Source organism: Mustela erminea, chromosome 4, assembly GCF_009829155.1.
Source record: "Mustela erminea isolate mMusErm1 chromosome 4, mMusErm1.Pri, whole genome shotgun sequence".
Taxonomy (NCBI): domain Eukaryota; kingdom Metazoa; phylum Chordata; class Mammalia; order Carnivora; family Mustelidae; genus Mustela; species Mustela erminea.
Window position 1 is genome coordinate 135,642,723 of NC_045617.1, and position 15,473 is coordinate 135,658,195.

Below are 15,473 nucleotides of genomic sequence, written 5' to 3' on the forward strand. Positions count from 1 at the left end.
CCAACAGTCCGTCAACCACAGCGGATACAGTGGACAGCAATGACAACCCTGTAGGTCTTTTGCAGTAACTGCCCTGGTATGGCCATGGCTGCTCTTCCCTTTTCAGCTACTAATGACCTCTGACTCTGGGACAGCCTGCCAGTCAACACAGGTGGGGTTAATGGGCCACCAGGTGAGCGCTTGTGCCCCTTGCTGTGGGCTTTACATATTAACCATACACGTTGAGCTTGCGTAATAATGAGCCTCACTCTCAGGAGGAAGGCACAGTGCCCCAAGGTCAAGAGGACATATACTTCTGTGTTTGCACTGATTCCCTCACACCTTGTCACCCAGTTCACCTGGAAAGCAATGTTATATGAGCAGGATGGTAATGTGAGACTGGCTGTGAGATCTGCACCCTGGAGGACAGTGGTCTTCAGCAGCGCAGTCAGGAAGCCACACCCAAGACCATGGCCTGGTGAGGATCATTAGCACGTGAGAAGACGTAGCCAGACTATAGATCTGCACAGGGAGTCCAGCCCTGGCCCCATCTAAGGTAGAGCATTAGGAAACCCCACGTTCCCTTAGAGTCACGTGTGGAACGGTCTTAGAGCAAGGTCATTTTTAAAGCAACATTCCAACACTAGGGGTTTTTTTCTGAAATTTTTTCCACTGAATGGGCTCATCCGAAGGAGGACAGACTGTTGTTTCCTTGATTGGGTGTTGTGGGATTTCAGGAGATTCTTGAATGAAAGGAAGAGAGGGAGTTTGGCAAACGGAAGCTGAGGGCTTATTATAGGCCTATGAGTCAGAGGGACTGCAGGCAAATGATTTAGAGAGGCTGAGTGAGTGGGAGTAGGCGTGAGGCAAGGCTGGAAGGCAGACCCAGAGAAAGGAAGCCATGCCAGGGAAGAGGAAAGGTAGAACGCATGAGTCTGGGGCCTCCAGAGACGTGGGCACCATAGGCTCTGTCTGTGTGCATATGTGTGTGTACGTGAGAGGGGGAGGATTTTAAGTAATGGGCTCGTGCTATCATGGAGGCCAGCAAGTGCAAAGTCTGCAGGGTGGGCCAGCAGGCTAGAGACCCAGGGAAGGACTCACACTACAGTTCTAGTCCAAAGGGTGACCACTGGCAGAATTGCCACAGGGAGTCTCCACCGTGTCCCAGTGACCAGGGCTCTTTGACTGTGAAAGAAGTGCACTGAGGTCTGAGATAAACGTGAGAACACCCAACCACAAAGCTGGGCAGAGGCTTCTGAACCATTCCCAGGGCCTGGCCCCACATCCTGTCTCAACGTTGCTTCCAAAGGGACCAGGCAGTCAGTCATGCTACCGGCTTTGCCAAGCACTGGGATGGGTGGATTCCAGGAGGCAGCTTGGAAAGAAGGCTCTTCCAAGTGATGTTCAAAATGACCCAAAACTCAATTATATTCCATCAGATCTCAGTTGCTGCCATATCCAGGGAAAATCCAGGTAGAATTCCCGTACATCATTGCTTCCAACTTTGTGCCCTGGAATGACCTAGAGGTGCTTTTGAACCTCCCAATGCCTAATCTATAGCCCAGATGGATTCTGAAGTTCTGGAGAAGGGAGCTGGGCATCAGGTTTTTATAGCTCCTGAGGGCTCCAAAAAGCAGGCAAGGCTGAAGAGTTCTGCTAGACCCCTTCAGCAGCCTTTTGTATTTCCCTCCCTCATCCCACCCCTTGAGGGTCTTCTCAATGTCCACTTAACCCATTTTGGGGGTGATTCAAACGGCTAGACATGGGAAAGGAGATTTTCTTAGAGCCTGTACCATTCCCATATTGCCTCAGAAGGTTTAAAGTGAAAATGTCTAACACTTTGACCTTGTAACAGAAAGAAGGGTTGACCTTCTAGACATCATGAGGGAAGGAGAAGCAGGATTTGGTGGAGATCACAGGTCATAAAGGAAAGGGGGCAGGTATTCAAGCTGACCAGACTGGGCTTGGGCTCCATTCTTCTTGAGCAATTCTTCCTTGGGAAAACCCATCAACCTCGCTGAACCTTAATTGCTTTATCTTTAACATTAAGATAATAATGTCTACCTTTCGAGGACTAGAGATAAGGAACAGCAAACAGCCAGGTGTTGTAGGTGATACAGTCACCAGTGGTATAACTTATGATTTCTTAAATTAAGACAGACGAGTAAGAAGAATTAAAAGCTGGAGTTTAATACCCGAAGACCTCTGACCCTTAATCCCCTCACCTGTAAAACAGGGGTAATGTTCCAGGTTGAATAGCCTCCCCCCTCCCCCAATATTTATGTCTACCTGGAACTTCAGAATGTGACCTTATGTAGAAATAGGATCTTTGCAGAGGTGATTAGTTAATTGATCATCTTCCAAATAAGTTAGATGAGAAGTGATCATCTCCCCTAGTCTCATAAGGGGGAAGGGGGAAAGTCTCAAAGCAAAGGGGGCACAAGGAAATCCCAGAAACCTGGAGACAGACGGGCTTGTGTGGCTCTGAGTTCCTTCCCTAGGAGAGCGGACAGGTTTCCTGGCCAACAAAGTGTTCTAGGAAAAAAACTTCTTTTAATTTCCTCAACTGAAGAGCCTGATCTAGAAAACCATCCCTTCTTTTGCTTCTACCACTGTGGGAGAAGAGCCTGGCATCTCCATGGCACAGGTGGATTTAACTCTGGAGCTCCATATCTTTCTCCTCTAGGCACCACCCCTGCAGCCAGGAAAGGTGCACTAGCGGATGGGGGACATCTCTGTGGTGGGTAGTTTGAATGAAATCATTCTGGACTCAGGGAAGCCCTAAAAGCAATGGCTGGTGTCTTTTTTTTTTTTAATTAATTATTTTTATTAACATATAATGTATTATTTGCCCCAGGGATACAGGTCTGTAAATCATCAGGCTTACACACTTTATATCACTCAACGTATCACATACCATCCCCAGTGTCCATAACCCAACCACCTTCTCCGCACACCCCCCTTACCCCCAGCAACCCTCGGTTTGTTTTGCGAGATTGAGTCTCTTACAGTGTCTTTAAAAGAGAAAAGAGAGATTTGGACACAAATTTCAGATTCCCACTATGGTAAGAGGCACAGAGACACCCAGGGTAGAATGTCATATGGAAATGGGAGCCAAGATTAGAGTGGTGCAGCCATATACCAAAGATTTTCAGGGGCCATGGAAGGAAGCCTTCTTCTCTAGAGGCTTCTAGTGTCACAGTGTAGCTGCACCTTAGTTTCAGGCTGCTGGCCTCCAGAACCATAAGAGGTTAAACTATTGCTTTTAAGCCACCTAGTCTGTGGTCCTTTGTTGCAGCAGCTCTGGGAAACAAATACAGATAATAATAGCTCTACCACTTCTAGACTATTACCACTACAAGTGAATTTATACTGTAAATATAATTAAATTTAGTGATGGTTAATCTAGGCTAAATGTTAACTGGGATTATCCAGATGCTGGATAAACAGTCCAGCCTGATGCTGACTGACACCCGGAGGTCTTTCAAGGGTGTCTGTATGAGAGATGAAGTGACGGGACAAATGTTGAGTGGAGAAGGGGGCGAGGTGAGAGGCAGTCGTGCAATAAGTCAAATGTAAGAGCTGTTCGCCCTGGGCATCTCCACCCACCAACAGGGAAGAGAGCTGCTTCCCTTACATCTCAGGCACACAGCACAATCTCTTGTAATGCATACATAAACACATTCACTCGCAAATAGCTCAGACCCTTGCTGGTTCTCATCCTCCGAGACTCTGCACCCCCATCCTGGAGTTGCACTTTCCATCTCTTGCCCAGTAAGCAACCACAGGACCAAGATTGATGGGCATGTGGCATTTTCACTCAACCCCTTAGAAGGCACAGCAATCTCCCTTTATGGTTGGAAAGGCAGTCATGGAAGTAATCCCTGTTTTCAGTAATCCCAGGGTCTAATATGGCTCCCAGGTCAGCCCCCAAGAGGTCATCTGTGAACTGGAAGGACATTTTGCAATAAGTCTTTTCTTTCCCATGATGTGGGATTTACCCAGAAATCCCCGCCATGGAGCAGGGAGGAATGACTGAATTGGCTGCAGACCTATCTCTTGGCATCTTCCCCTTTGCTTTATGATATGCAAGGGCACCGGAAGGGCAAAATGGCCACTTATCAGAGGAAAATATGGACAATACCAATGCAATTTATTTTATAATAAAAAGAATTTTACTTTACGTGACTTTCAAAATTAGCGAACTTGAGATAACAACGCACTATATAAAATGACAACATGAGTGCATTTTAGAATAAACTCAGGAAAAGTTTCCCCGGGGGAATAAAACCCAACACCTCAGACTGAGAGTTTTCAGAACTGAATATCAGGTTCCTGCCAAGGTAAGAGTCATACGGTATTTGTTTCCTTAACTCAACTTCATCTAACTTCATTATTTGAGTCTTAATAAAATTAAGTGTTGAGAGAAAACAAATCCCTACAGTGTCACCAAAGGTGGCAGCTCAGGGAAGACGTACACCTTCAGCGGAATGGTTTGTAAGCTCTGGCAGTGGAAATGTTTGTTCTCGTCTTCCTGCCTGCCTCTCAGAGGGGCTGAGTCTAGAAGGGCAGTGCTCACACAGTGAGCAGAAGCAGGGCTTGCTTCGACACTCCCACAGATGCTGCAGGAGGAAAGGCTGCAAACTCCTAACCTTAATGCAAATGGCCAGAGCCCCATGAATGAATGAATGAGTCCTACAGTAAGGTGGAACACTCTGTTTGTTGTTCAACTACAACCAGGTTGCAGTCTTATGGTTGGATTAAGAAATCGAAGTAATGGGGGCACCTGGGTGGCTCAGTGGGTTAAAGCCTCTGCCTTCGGCTCAGGTCATGGTCCCAGGGTCCTGGGATAGAGCCCCACATCGGGCTCTCTGCTCAACAGGGAGCCTGCTTCCTCCTCTCTCTGCCTGCCTCTCTGCCTACTTGGGATCTCTGTCTGTCAAATAAATAAATAAAATCTTAAAAAAAAAAAAAAGAAAGAAAGAAATCGAAGTAATGGTCACAACATATTTCAGGTAATACAATGGAAAACAATAGGATGGAAAATAAAGGGGTCTATCACACATATTGAAAGAAGGTCTATCACACATATGAAAGTGTGTGTCTGGGGGTGCCTGGGTGGCTCAGTGGTTAAGCCTTGGCCTTCGGCTCAGGTCATGATCTCAGAGTCCTGGGATTGAGCCCCACGTCGGGCTCTCTGCTTAGCAGGGAGCCTGCTTCCCCCTTTCGCTGCCTGCCTCTCTGCCTACTTGTGATCTCTGTCAAATAAATAAATATTTTTTTAAAAAGTGTGTGTTTCTATAGTCATGATGTAAAATGTATTTCTGAGGTATCAGTCAGTAAGACTTTGGTGGAATGGAAACCAGTGGGGCATGTGTGTTGGGTAGATCTAGGTTTAAATTCCCATGCCACCAGGAGGCACTGAACATGTTACCCAAATCTGAGTGTCAAATATGCATTTAAAGTCTACTGTATATGACACATTGGGTCCTGTGTGGGGGATACAACGGTGACAGGTTCTGTTGCTTGCTCTCAAAGTAGCCCAGTGTACCTTGAGTAAGTGTCCATCCTTCCTCAACACTTCAGCAGCTCTGGGACTGGTTGACGAGATGTGTGGGTAAGAAGGAAACTTGGCAGGGTAACGGGATGTCTCAGTCCATTGACTTACTGATTTTGGCTCAGGTCCTGATCTCAGGCTCCCTACTCAACAGGGGATCTGCTTCTCCCTCTCCCTCTGCTGTTCCCCGTGGTTGCATTCTCTCTCTCTGTGTCAAATAAATAAAATACTAAAAAAACAAAGAACAAAAAACAAACAAAACAAACAAACAAACAATAAAAACACCAAAAACAAGACAGGGATCTTTGGGGAAAGTAAATCCAGGTGAAGCCCTTCAAGAGCCAACGTAATCCAAATTTTTCTTTGCCTGCCTCCTCTCTTTTTAAGAATGGTGACAATCCAACACTAAGTCCTCTCTCCAGTTCCAGAGTAAATTGAAATTCCTGTAGTGCCAGCCAGATAACCAAGACTGGAAATATGAAGAATGACGTGTCTCCAGTCGTTCTCCATGCCTCTTCTTTCCACTCCTCCAAAGGCATGCAGGATTTTGTTGACCCACCAGTGGCCAAGATCACTGTCCCGATCTCTTGGGTGTACACTGACCATAAATCATCTCCCTCAGAGTGGGACGGAGAGCCAGGACCCATAGCCAGTCATCTCTTGGCCATTCATGTGATAAAAACTTGTGAACTAGGTAAGGTTTGTTCTTGGGGTCTGCAGCTGACCCTTTCTGAACCTCTTTCTTTCCAATATCCTCATTTTCACTCTGCTAAGCATACTTCTTCCCATATTACTTGCTTTCAAGTCATCAAATATCCTTCATTGATCATTGAATACGAATGAGTATAAGTCAACAGTTACCTCTCTCATTTATGAGTTAGATGGGTCTCTCCATGTTCAGTGGAATACTTTATCCATGGTGAGGGATTTTTTTTTTGTACATTAGTAAGATATCTGGAGTGGCAGTAAGAGCAGAGACCCTTTCCGTGGTCCCTGCCATACCATGGAAATTGTTAAAGAAGTCTCAAGACAAAGAAGAGTCAGACTAGACCAAAACCTAATGATAAGAGCTATCATCTGTAAGAAAGGGCCAAGCAGGCACCTGAAAGAAAATAAATTCTGATGTCAACAGAATTTGCCTTCAATGCTCTCCTGCTCCCAATTCTCTTTTGGGGATCAGTCTCCCTGATTTGGATCTGTACCCTGTAGGCAGTCTTTAGGGTCGTCTGGGCTGTCTAGTCAATCCGTCTGGAGCTCCACTCACATGCAGTGTTTATTCTCCAGGCCATTCCTCGTCTGCTTTTCCTTTTTTTCAAAATTTACTTGCTCTATGTTCCATTCTGTCAGTGGGTTTTCCGCTGCTGAGTCCCGTGGAACTATAAGTTGATCACCACTGGTAACAGGATTCTAGGATTTAACGTGGAGAGAGTATCTTCAGTGAAACAGTAGCTCTCATGTTGACCACCTCAGCTTCTGGGACGGGAAGGATTATTGGTGAGGAAGCCTATAGAATGAAGAAGCTGTAAGTTACCCCTAAGTCAGTTCTCTGTATATAGTGCTAGTACTCTCACGGAGCAAAGGTAGGCCTTGTTAGGGTTACAGACAACTCAATGCGTGGTCCTTGGCCTCAACGAGCTTGCAGTCCAGCAGGTGGGACGGCGAATCTTGGATGCCACCACCCCTTGAAATAATCTTACTTACTCATGGTAGGTATTATCATGCGACTTGAAAGAATCAAGCCTCTAAATAGTAAACTCTTTCCCCAGCGTCTATACACGTAGTGAGAGGCGGAGTCAGGATTTGAATTCAGATCAGCCGTGGTTCTCAAACTCACGTTCTTTCCAGTGTCCCAACTGCTATGGGAACAGAAACGAAGAGGCTGGAGGAGGGACAGAGATGCAGGGCTGGGTGGGATGGGTGTGGCCTGCTCCGGGGTCGGGGTACAGAGAAGGGAATGAGCCTTGCGGCTCGGAGAGCTAGAGCCAGCCTTGTAGAACACCGTGAAGTGGCGACAAGTCAAGTCTGAAGCCATGAAGAACAACTTGTTTACACAACAGTCGCTGGACAAACAGAGGTCTTTTCAGGGAGGGAGACCAGTTTAAGGCAAGGCCTGGAAATAGGAATAAAATAATCCCGAAGGCCAAAACAGGAGTACTCAAGGGGGTGAAAATTATTCCTTGTGGCTCACCTGCTCTTAGACCACATCCCTGTTCAGCAGAGGGAGGCCGGGAGGGCCAGCATGGGAGAAGGTTTCCCTCGTCTAAGTGCAAACCTGGCCTGGCCCCCAGTCCTATCTGGAGCCACTGCTCCAGAGGAAGATGGTCAGGGTCCCCAAGATGAGGGGCTTTTTCTCAGAAGCCCCTGACACACACAAGGCTGCATGCGAACTTCTGGGGAAGGAGGGTGAGGAAGCCAGGTGCTTCTCCCTTCCCTTTTTGGAATTCCGGCCAGTTTCAATTTACATAACACAGCTTAATCCACAGAAACAGGAGCTGGGAGGCAGGTTCTTTCTCTCTTTCTCTTTTTTTTCTCTCTGAGACACGGAAACCTTTATTTTCTCCCTACACCACAAACCGGTGCTGTTAAATAATATTGGATAATTGCACCTGTCGTACTCCCCATATTGTGCGGAGGAAAAATAATTGCTGGTTTTCTGCTTTGCAGTTTAGCTGTGACTTCGTCATTTGACTCGGAGCATGTCATTTTCTCCCATTTTAGACTGTGTACAGTCAAACTGTGTGAAAGGACCGTGGATAGCAGCCCTGCGTGTGTGAGTGGGCGCGGGCCTCATTCAGCAATGATTTCTAATTCATACAGCATTGAAAATCCACAGCTATAAATAAACAGTTCTGACTGGCTTTGCTGCCTACTCAAGTGCTTTATTAAAAAAAAAAAAAAAAAAAAGGAAAAGAAAAGAAAAGAAAAAGAGCCACCAACTGCATGAGAGAGGGAAACAGCGTCTGGGGATGGATTCTGGTTTCTGACACTTGGGCCCGGAAGGGAGAGGCCCAGACTTGGGATGGGTTCAGGGCTCAGCCAGGCAGCCTTCTGGGAAGCCCGGCCTCCCCACTCCTCCCTCGGCCCCCTCCCCTGCCCACGTGCACACGCCATGTGTTTGGGGATTACAGTATATGCAACTAACTTCCTGTTATGACAAGTATTGCGAGCGAGTAGGTGCCGAGGAGCTGAAAATAGCTTGAGAAATGTATGACCCATTTGAGGAGAGGATGGGGCTAATGGATTGTTTAGGCAAACAGAGTTTAATCTTCACCCCACGCCGAAAATTGGTGCTTCATGTGATGAAGCAGCTCTAGAACCCACGGAGACCAGTCCATGAGGCACTGGAGGCGTTCCTCTCTCTGCCTCTGTGGTTGAGAGTCTCCACCAAGTTGGGGTCCCCCGACCACCACCTTTTGTCCAGCCTTGCAGAGAGACACGCATTTTTGCTTTGTTAAGTGGAAGCTTTCAGATGGCCGGTTATGGCTCTGCTCTATAATCAAGTGATAGGTGGGCTCAGGAATCGACCACGCGTGTGACCTTGGACCGGCCGTTGCCCTCCTCGGAAGCCAGTGGCATACCAGAGTCAGCTCCTGTGCTCCTTGAGAGGACCAAGGGCTTATGCATCTCTCTTCCCAGCTCTGCATTCAGTGGCCCATGGCTAGCTTGAAAGAAGTTGTGGTGGAGTGTTCACACCGCAGAATGGGCAAATGCTCCAATTTTCTTTTTCCCAGAGTGTTGGTTTTTAAACATTTACCAGCCCACCAATATCAGAAACTTGGTTTCTTCATTTGGAAAAGGAGGACATGATACAGCTTCTGCTTAAATGATTCTGGTGAGCATGAAATGAACCATGGGGGTGAGGGCATGGCCCTACACAAAAATTATTGCTGATTCTCTCCCTGTGTGGTTGGCATTGTCTTCTAACCCCTATGGACCTGACCTTCTGTAGGCAGCAAATCCTAGACCTCTTAATGACCGTTTGTTGTGTTTCATGTTTGCTGCACGTGTTTTGTTGCTTCTCCTTTCTTAAGTTCCAGCAGGACAGGAGAACCACTTACCTACTGGTGTATTTGCTCAGTGGGAGGTGGTTCTCAGGTATTTCTGGCATTGGAATGGATCCTGAGGGATGGTCAATCATACAAAAATCAAGGTTTAATTTGGTTCCAGGGACAGTGAAGCCACAAATAGAATTCTGCAGGTTCATCCCCACGAGGAGCTTACTCTAAGAAGTATGCAGCCCCCGTCACCTTTGGGGTGTGGAAAATTTGGGTGATCCCCTGTGGGCTTCGTGTTTGGGGAATTTCCACTGTGACAACTGCTTCTGGGCTCCTGCTTAGACCAGGTGTTCTGAGCACTCAAGCAGCCACAGGAATAGTGTTCCCAGTTCAATCCAAAAAGACTTGCGGCTCATGTTTATATATTAGTAGATAAAGGATTAGGAAGATAGCAGGTTTGTTGGTGCCTGTCCTAGGCATCCTGGCGCTGCCTGCCCAGTTGTGGCAGTCTGCCCTCTTCTCTTACTCAAGACTGTTTTTGGTATTTCCGAGGTTTTCTGGTCTTGGAATAGATATGGCACAGTGGCCAGTCATAGAGCCATCAAGTTCTGATGTGGTTCTAGGAATAGGTTTTACCAAATTTTACCATTTTTGCCAAATTTCTCCTGCATGGTGTTAGGTTGGGAAACCCAAATACAATTTACTCTGCTGCCCACACCCAGCCCACACGACCCTGGTGACGCACCACTGGACTCCATGCTTACCCACCAGTAGACCCTTATCATCCACGTTCTTTATAAAATGTGCCTGTGAATAAACACCCAGGAAAATTTCCTGGGAAGATCAGAGCAGAGTTCGTGAATGTGTTAATCCCCTAGCCATCAGCTTTGTTAAAGCATAAGCTAACTGTATCAAATGTATCAAAGCATTCTCAGGGATCCTCATAGCCATGTCACTTCCCATCACTTACTCCCCAAGAGTGTTGTGCATTTGACAAAGGAAGCAATATTCGAATGGAAGAGATTTCGATGATGATGTCGCAAAACCCCATATTTGCTCACAAGAGGGGCAGATTTCTCCATAATTTTTATAACTTACTTTCTCATTGCCCAATTTATTTGCTCTCTGGTCAGGTGGACAGATGACTTCGGTAGCATCCATCTCCCTACATCTCTGTCTCGACTGAGGAAAACAAAATAGATGAGCAGTCCATGAAAATAGCTAGTTGATGAAAACACTTGATTTTAGAAAAGTTGGACTCATTAAAAATGGCATAGGACTGGGAGTTAGAAGATCAGGGGGACAAATGCCGTCACCTTAGTCGTGATACTAGCTCCTTGGCCCTCGTGCAGATTACTTCCCAGCTAGGTCCTCAACACCCTCCTCTGTAAGGTGAAGAGTTTTGGTGATGCCAAATCCCTTTCTCTCTCTAAACATTCTCTAATGTTGAGTTTACGTGAATTTCCTTGGACTTTGGCAGATTTTCACCACAGAGGCTAGATCAAGGTAACGGATTCTGAGACAGAAGTTGTTGTTTTTGGCATGTCCAGTAAACTTGCAAAACAAAACAAAACAAAACAAAAAAACCCCAGAGTCCCCACATTAAGCTACCTTCATAAACACTCTTATTAAATTTAAATGTCATTCACTGTCCTTTCTACCTTCCTATGTTGCTCCACCACCTCCCTCAACCTGAAAAGAAAAGAAAAGAAAAGAAAAGAAAAGAAAAAAAAGCAAAGAAAAGAAAGAATAGAAATGAAACTCTCATGTTTTCTTCCTCCTTTGTTCTTGGAAAACCGCCTGGGATCACTTCCTCTTCTTCCTTGGCTTCATCATGTCACCTGTACGATGAAGAACAGAGACATCAGACTTCAGGGTTTCCCTAATGGGTATTCTTGCATGGGTAGATACTCACCCTGACCTGGGACAGTGGAAAGTCAAGGACACTTAGCCACTTAGGTAAGAAGATGTACTTTGTGGAGTTCTGAAAACCTTCCACCTCTACAGAAAGGACAAGAAACAGCTCTCTTGTCCCCACTGGTGCTTGACTCATAGGTAACCTGTTGACCAATAGTGTCATTTGCCTTCACAGGGTTCTGTAGATCAAATGTGAGCCACTGATTGAAGTTGTTCTTGGGCCAAGTGTTTATAGGCTGCACACAATCCATCGACAAACTCTAAGATTGTGCAAATGGAGATGAAGAGACCTCAAATTAGAGAAGGAATAGAAAAGTGGAGATTCACCTAATTAGGGTTCATTCCATGACCTCTCCCGAAATCAACTGAACAGCCTGAATGGAGAAGTACTGGCATATTGATTGGATATTAGTGAGCTCACTGGAAAGGCTTTCTTCTGCTAAAATTATAACCCTGCATTTCTAGAATGACTTCCATTCAACAAGTTGATACCTCTCTATTTATTGATCATAAATCTTTGCATACGCTCTGAAGTTTCTAATACTCCGTTAATGCATTATCCTTCCCACCTGTTGTAAATGTTATCAATCCTACTTTGAAAACTTTTCTCAAATCAGCCTCTCCTTGCACATTCCACAGCCCTGTTAGTCCTGACTCAGTGCCATAGAAACCTCATGCTTCTACTTCCATGCTTTACCCTTCAAGTCCTTCCCCAGTCCATCAGTTGTGCCCTTAAATGTCTTCTACTAATTTTATTTTGCTAGAATTGCCCTCTCAGAGGTGATAGTGACTGATGACTTGAAGTCTCCCTCATCACACTGATTTTCTAGGACAGCCAACTCCTAATCACACAGCTCCTGGGGCCATCCTATATTAATGCCTCTCAACATTTCTAAGTACAGTGCTCTCTCTTCTTCTTCTGCTCATCAATCCAGATATCCTCAGTCACTCTAGGGAAGCCTTCCTAAGCTACGCAGCTTTATGTCCTTTTCCTTTATGTTCTCACTCATTTTTTGATGTAGACTGTCTCCTGCCCCATCAGGTCTTCTGTATGTTAAGTCTCCAAGTACAAACCCAGAACCTTCTCTTTTCTGAAGCATACACTCTTTGCCTGTAATAAATCCTTCGTCAGCTGAATGACACATTAATTCCTTCATTTTCAAGAGCTTGGGCAACATAAACTTCTCAACTTAGTTGCCCCTGCGGTCCCTCTGAAGGCTTCTAAAACCCTCTTACCAACCCCAGCCATTCGAGTTTAACTGTAATCATAACCACACTCCTCCAACCCCAGGTGCCCAGGATTGGAGAGTCCTTCTCTATGGATGAAATAAAACAGATACTGAAGGCTTAGAGAGAACAAGCCCAGGAGAAGTGATGGCCAGAAGTTCTTTTAGGGAGGAAAGCAGGTGGCTCCTTCCTGGGATCAGAGTCTCCCACATCCAACACCAGGCACCTAGACAGAGCACTAAGACATTGACATAGGCCCACAAATACACAAGAGAAGGCATCGTCCCAAAATGTGTCTCGGGACAGACTTCCAACAGTCATCTCTTCTGCAGTGATTTACGTGTGTGAACATCACAGAAATCATATTTTTCTTTTGTTCGTAGCAGGTGGAAGGTGGGTCCTTATTCTTGAATTCTCTTGGAGAAGAGCAGTCTCTAGGCTTCTCTGAGTCTTCAGAATTTATCTCTGACTCTGATTCCAATACATGGCTGGAGATTAGGGAGCTGTTGACTTAGTAATAGGTTGTATTATCTTACTCAAACAAAGTCCACAACATGGATTTCATATTCTGATTGGGAAATAATGTTGTTCTTTATCCTTCTTTCCTTCATGGAAGGGTAATTTTTCCAGTGGAACGCCTCCTAGTTGGCAGTTAGGAAGCTAAGCCCAACCCTGATTCATTTTAGTCCTTTCTTTATCCTCTGTTAGATAGTACCAAGGAATAGAGATATCCTAGGCCAAACATTTAATGTTTGTCTTGTGCAAGATCCAAAAGTTTTTTGCTGTCATAGCAAAAAAAAAAAAAAAAAAAAAAAAAATCAATCAACATCACTATGGATACCATATATAATTATATTCCTTATTATTCCAATAGTCAGAAAACAGAGTAAGTAAAAACATTATATTCACTCAGATTTACACCTCTGTTTCTACAATCACAAAAGCTAGTGCTGCTAGACTTTGAACTGAAAATTTGGAGAACATTTGCCTAGTTTCCGTGGGTTGGCTTGGAAAAGGGTGAGAAGGCAGATGGTTGGGGAGATAGGAGGTGTTATAAGAATGAGGTTTGAACATGAATGAGTAAAAGTTTCAGTGCAGACATAGCATGAAGGAGATGGAGCTGAGGTTCTGGCTGGAGAAATCCTTGTGGGAAAAGAGGCAGTGAAAGAAGGAGAAGCAATAATCCAACATGGATTCCGAGCTGAGGGAGATGAAATTAGGACAAGAAAGGCAAAAAGGAGATATATTTCTGTTATTAACCAAATGCTGCTCCTGTGGTACCATGCTTTCAAAATACACATGGAACTATCTCTTGATAAGAGTCTTTTGTTATGAAATGATCAGAGGCAATGTGCAAGGCAGAAAAAAAACTTAAATTTCTTCATGGCTAAAACTAAAGATGGCTTCTAAGTAGCTTTCAGCAATAAAATATCTCTTTAAAAAATCTGGTCTACGGAAAATAGTATTAAAGGAAGGTTTTAATGTCCTTCTTTCCAAGCCATAGCCACAAAGTCACTTGGTTAGATTTGAATTTTCAGCTTTTGAACTCTCCTTAGGGGGGAAAGGATTTATGGTCTCAGGTCCTGACAAAGGATAGTCTGACTCCTGGCACATTGCCCTCAGGAATGTTAGCAGAGGGGTCAAGGGCCAGAGATAAGCTGATTGCCTCTCCAGCCACACCTACCTAGAAGAGGCCCTGCCATGTCCATCTGGGAGCACTTAGTTCCTTTTTGTGCCTGATAGATTCTTTAGGTTGTGTTTTTCTTTCTGAGGAACTCCTGTCTTGATGTCAGCAGTCTTGCGTCTTATCAAGGAAAAGAGAGAAAGAGAAAAAGAGAAAGAGAGAAAGAGAGAAGAAAGAAAGAAAGAAAGAAAGAAAGAAAGAAAGAAAGAAAGAAAGAAAGAAAGAAAGAAAGAGAGGGAGGGAGGGAAGGAAGAAAGAAAGGAAGAAAGAAAATTAGGTACTCCAGTGGCAGACAGACAAGGAGGCCTATCCTGGAATCCCTTGGCAGCCCTTTTTTCCGGGTGTAAAGAATATGTCTGAGGCTTCCCTAGGTGCTCAGATATGGTGGACCAAGCTTATAATGATCTGCGGAGCCTGCTTCCCCTTGCCTGATTCCTACTATTGTTTGAAATCTACATTCCATCTAACTATGCCCCCAAAATAGAAATTGAATCTTTCCGGGTGGGTGTCTGGTCTCTGTATGTGACCCTGTGCTTGTCCAGCCCTCTGTCCTATGACACATAAAAGCTAGCAGAGGGAAGGGGGGACATGGTGACAAGTCAGGAATGATGGCTCTCTGGAAACTCTCTAGAGCTTTTTGAGCCCCAGCTTCTTCTTGAGGACCAGCAGGACTTTCCTGAGGGCCTGACAGCTTTGTCTCCCTGGTACACAGAGCCAGATCCATGCACCCGCGTACTCCTGAAGGATAACACCCACTATCCAAGTTCACATTTGACTACTGGCATCACCTCTTACTACTGCCCTTCTCTCTCTTCTCTGACATGACACATGAGGAGGTAGAAAGTAGGTAGACATTCAGCGAGTGTGGCCGTCACTGCTACGGACCAGCAGCATTGGAATCTTCGGATGTACACATTAGAAGGAGGGAATCCCACATTGTACCTTAGATCTCCTGAATGAGAATTTATATTTTAACAAGAGCCTCATTTTAACAAGATTTGGAAGCACATAAGTTTGGGAAGCCCTACTCTGAGATCATGGCTCTTGACCCTAACTATAAATTAAAATAACTGGACAGCTTTAAAAAAATATCAATGTCAAGTTCCCATCTCCA

The 15,473-nt window shown here is 45.2% G+C and overlaps 1 protein-coding gene across 5 annotated transcripts in view; it reads right to left on the reverse strand.

The window, feature by feature from the left end:
- Window positions 1-5,757: 5,757 nt before the first annotated feature.
- ADTRP (androgen dependent TFPI regulating protein) overlaps window positions 5,758-15,473 on the reverse strand; it is a 67,282-nt gene continuing 57,566 nt past the window's right edge. For 3 of the 5 annotated variants that reach the window (XM_032341111.1, XM_032341107.1, XM_032341109.1), the window contains exons 7-9: window positions 14,360-14,479; window positions 9,595-11,372; window positions 5,758-7,040 (exon numbers count right to left, since the gene is read on the reverse strand). In XM_032341111.1, coding sequence (XP_032197002.1) covers window positions 14,424-14,479 — 56 coding nt within the window. In that variant the 3' untranslated portion in view covers window positions 5,758-7,040; window positions 9,595-11,372; window positions 14,360-14,423. The remainder of the gene's footprint in view (window positions 7,041-9,594; window positions 11,373-14,359; window positions 14,480-15,473) is intronic. The other 2 variants (XM_032341108.1, XM_032341110.1) reach the window with 2 other exon arrangements.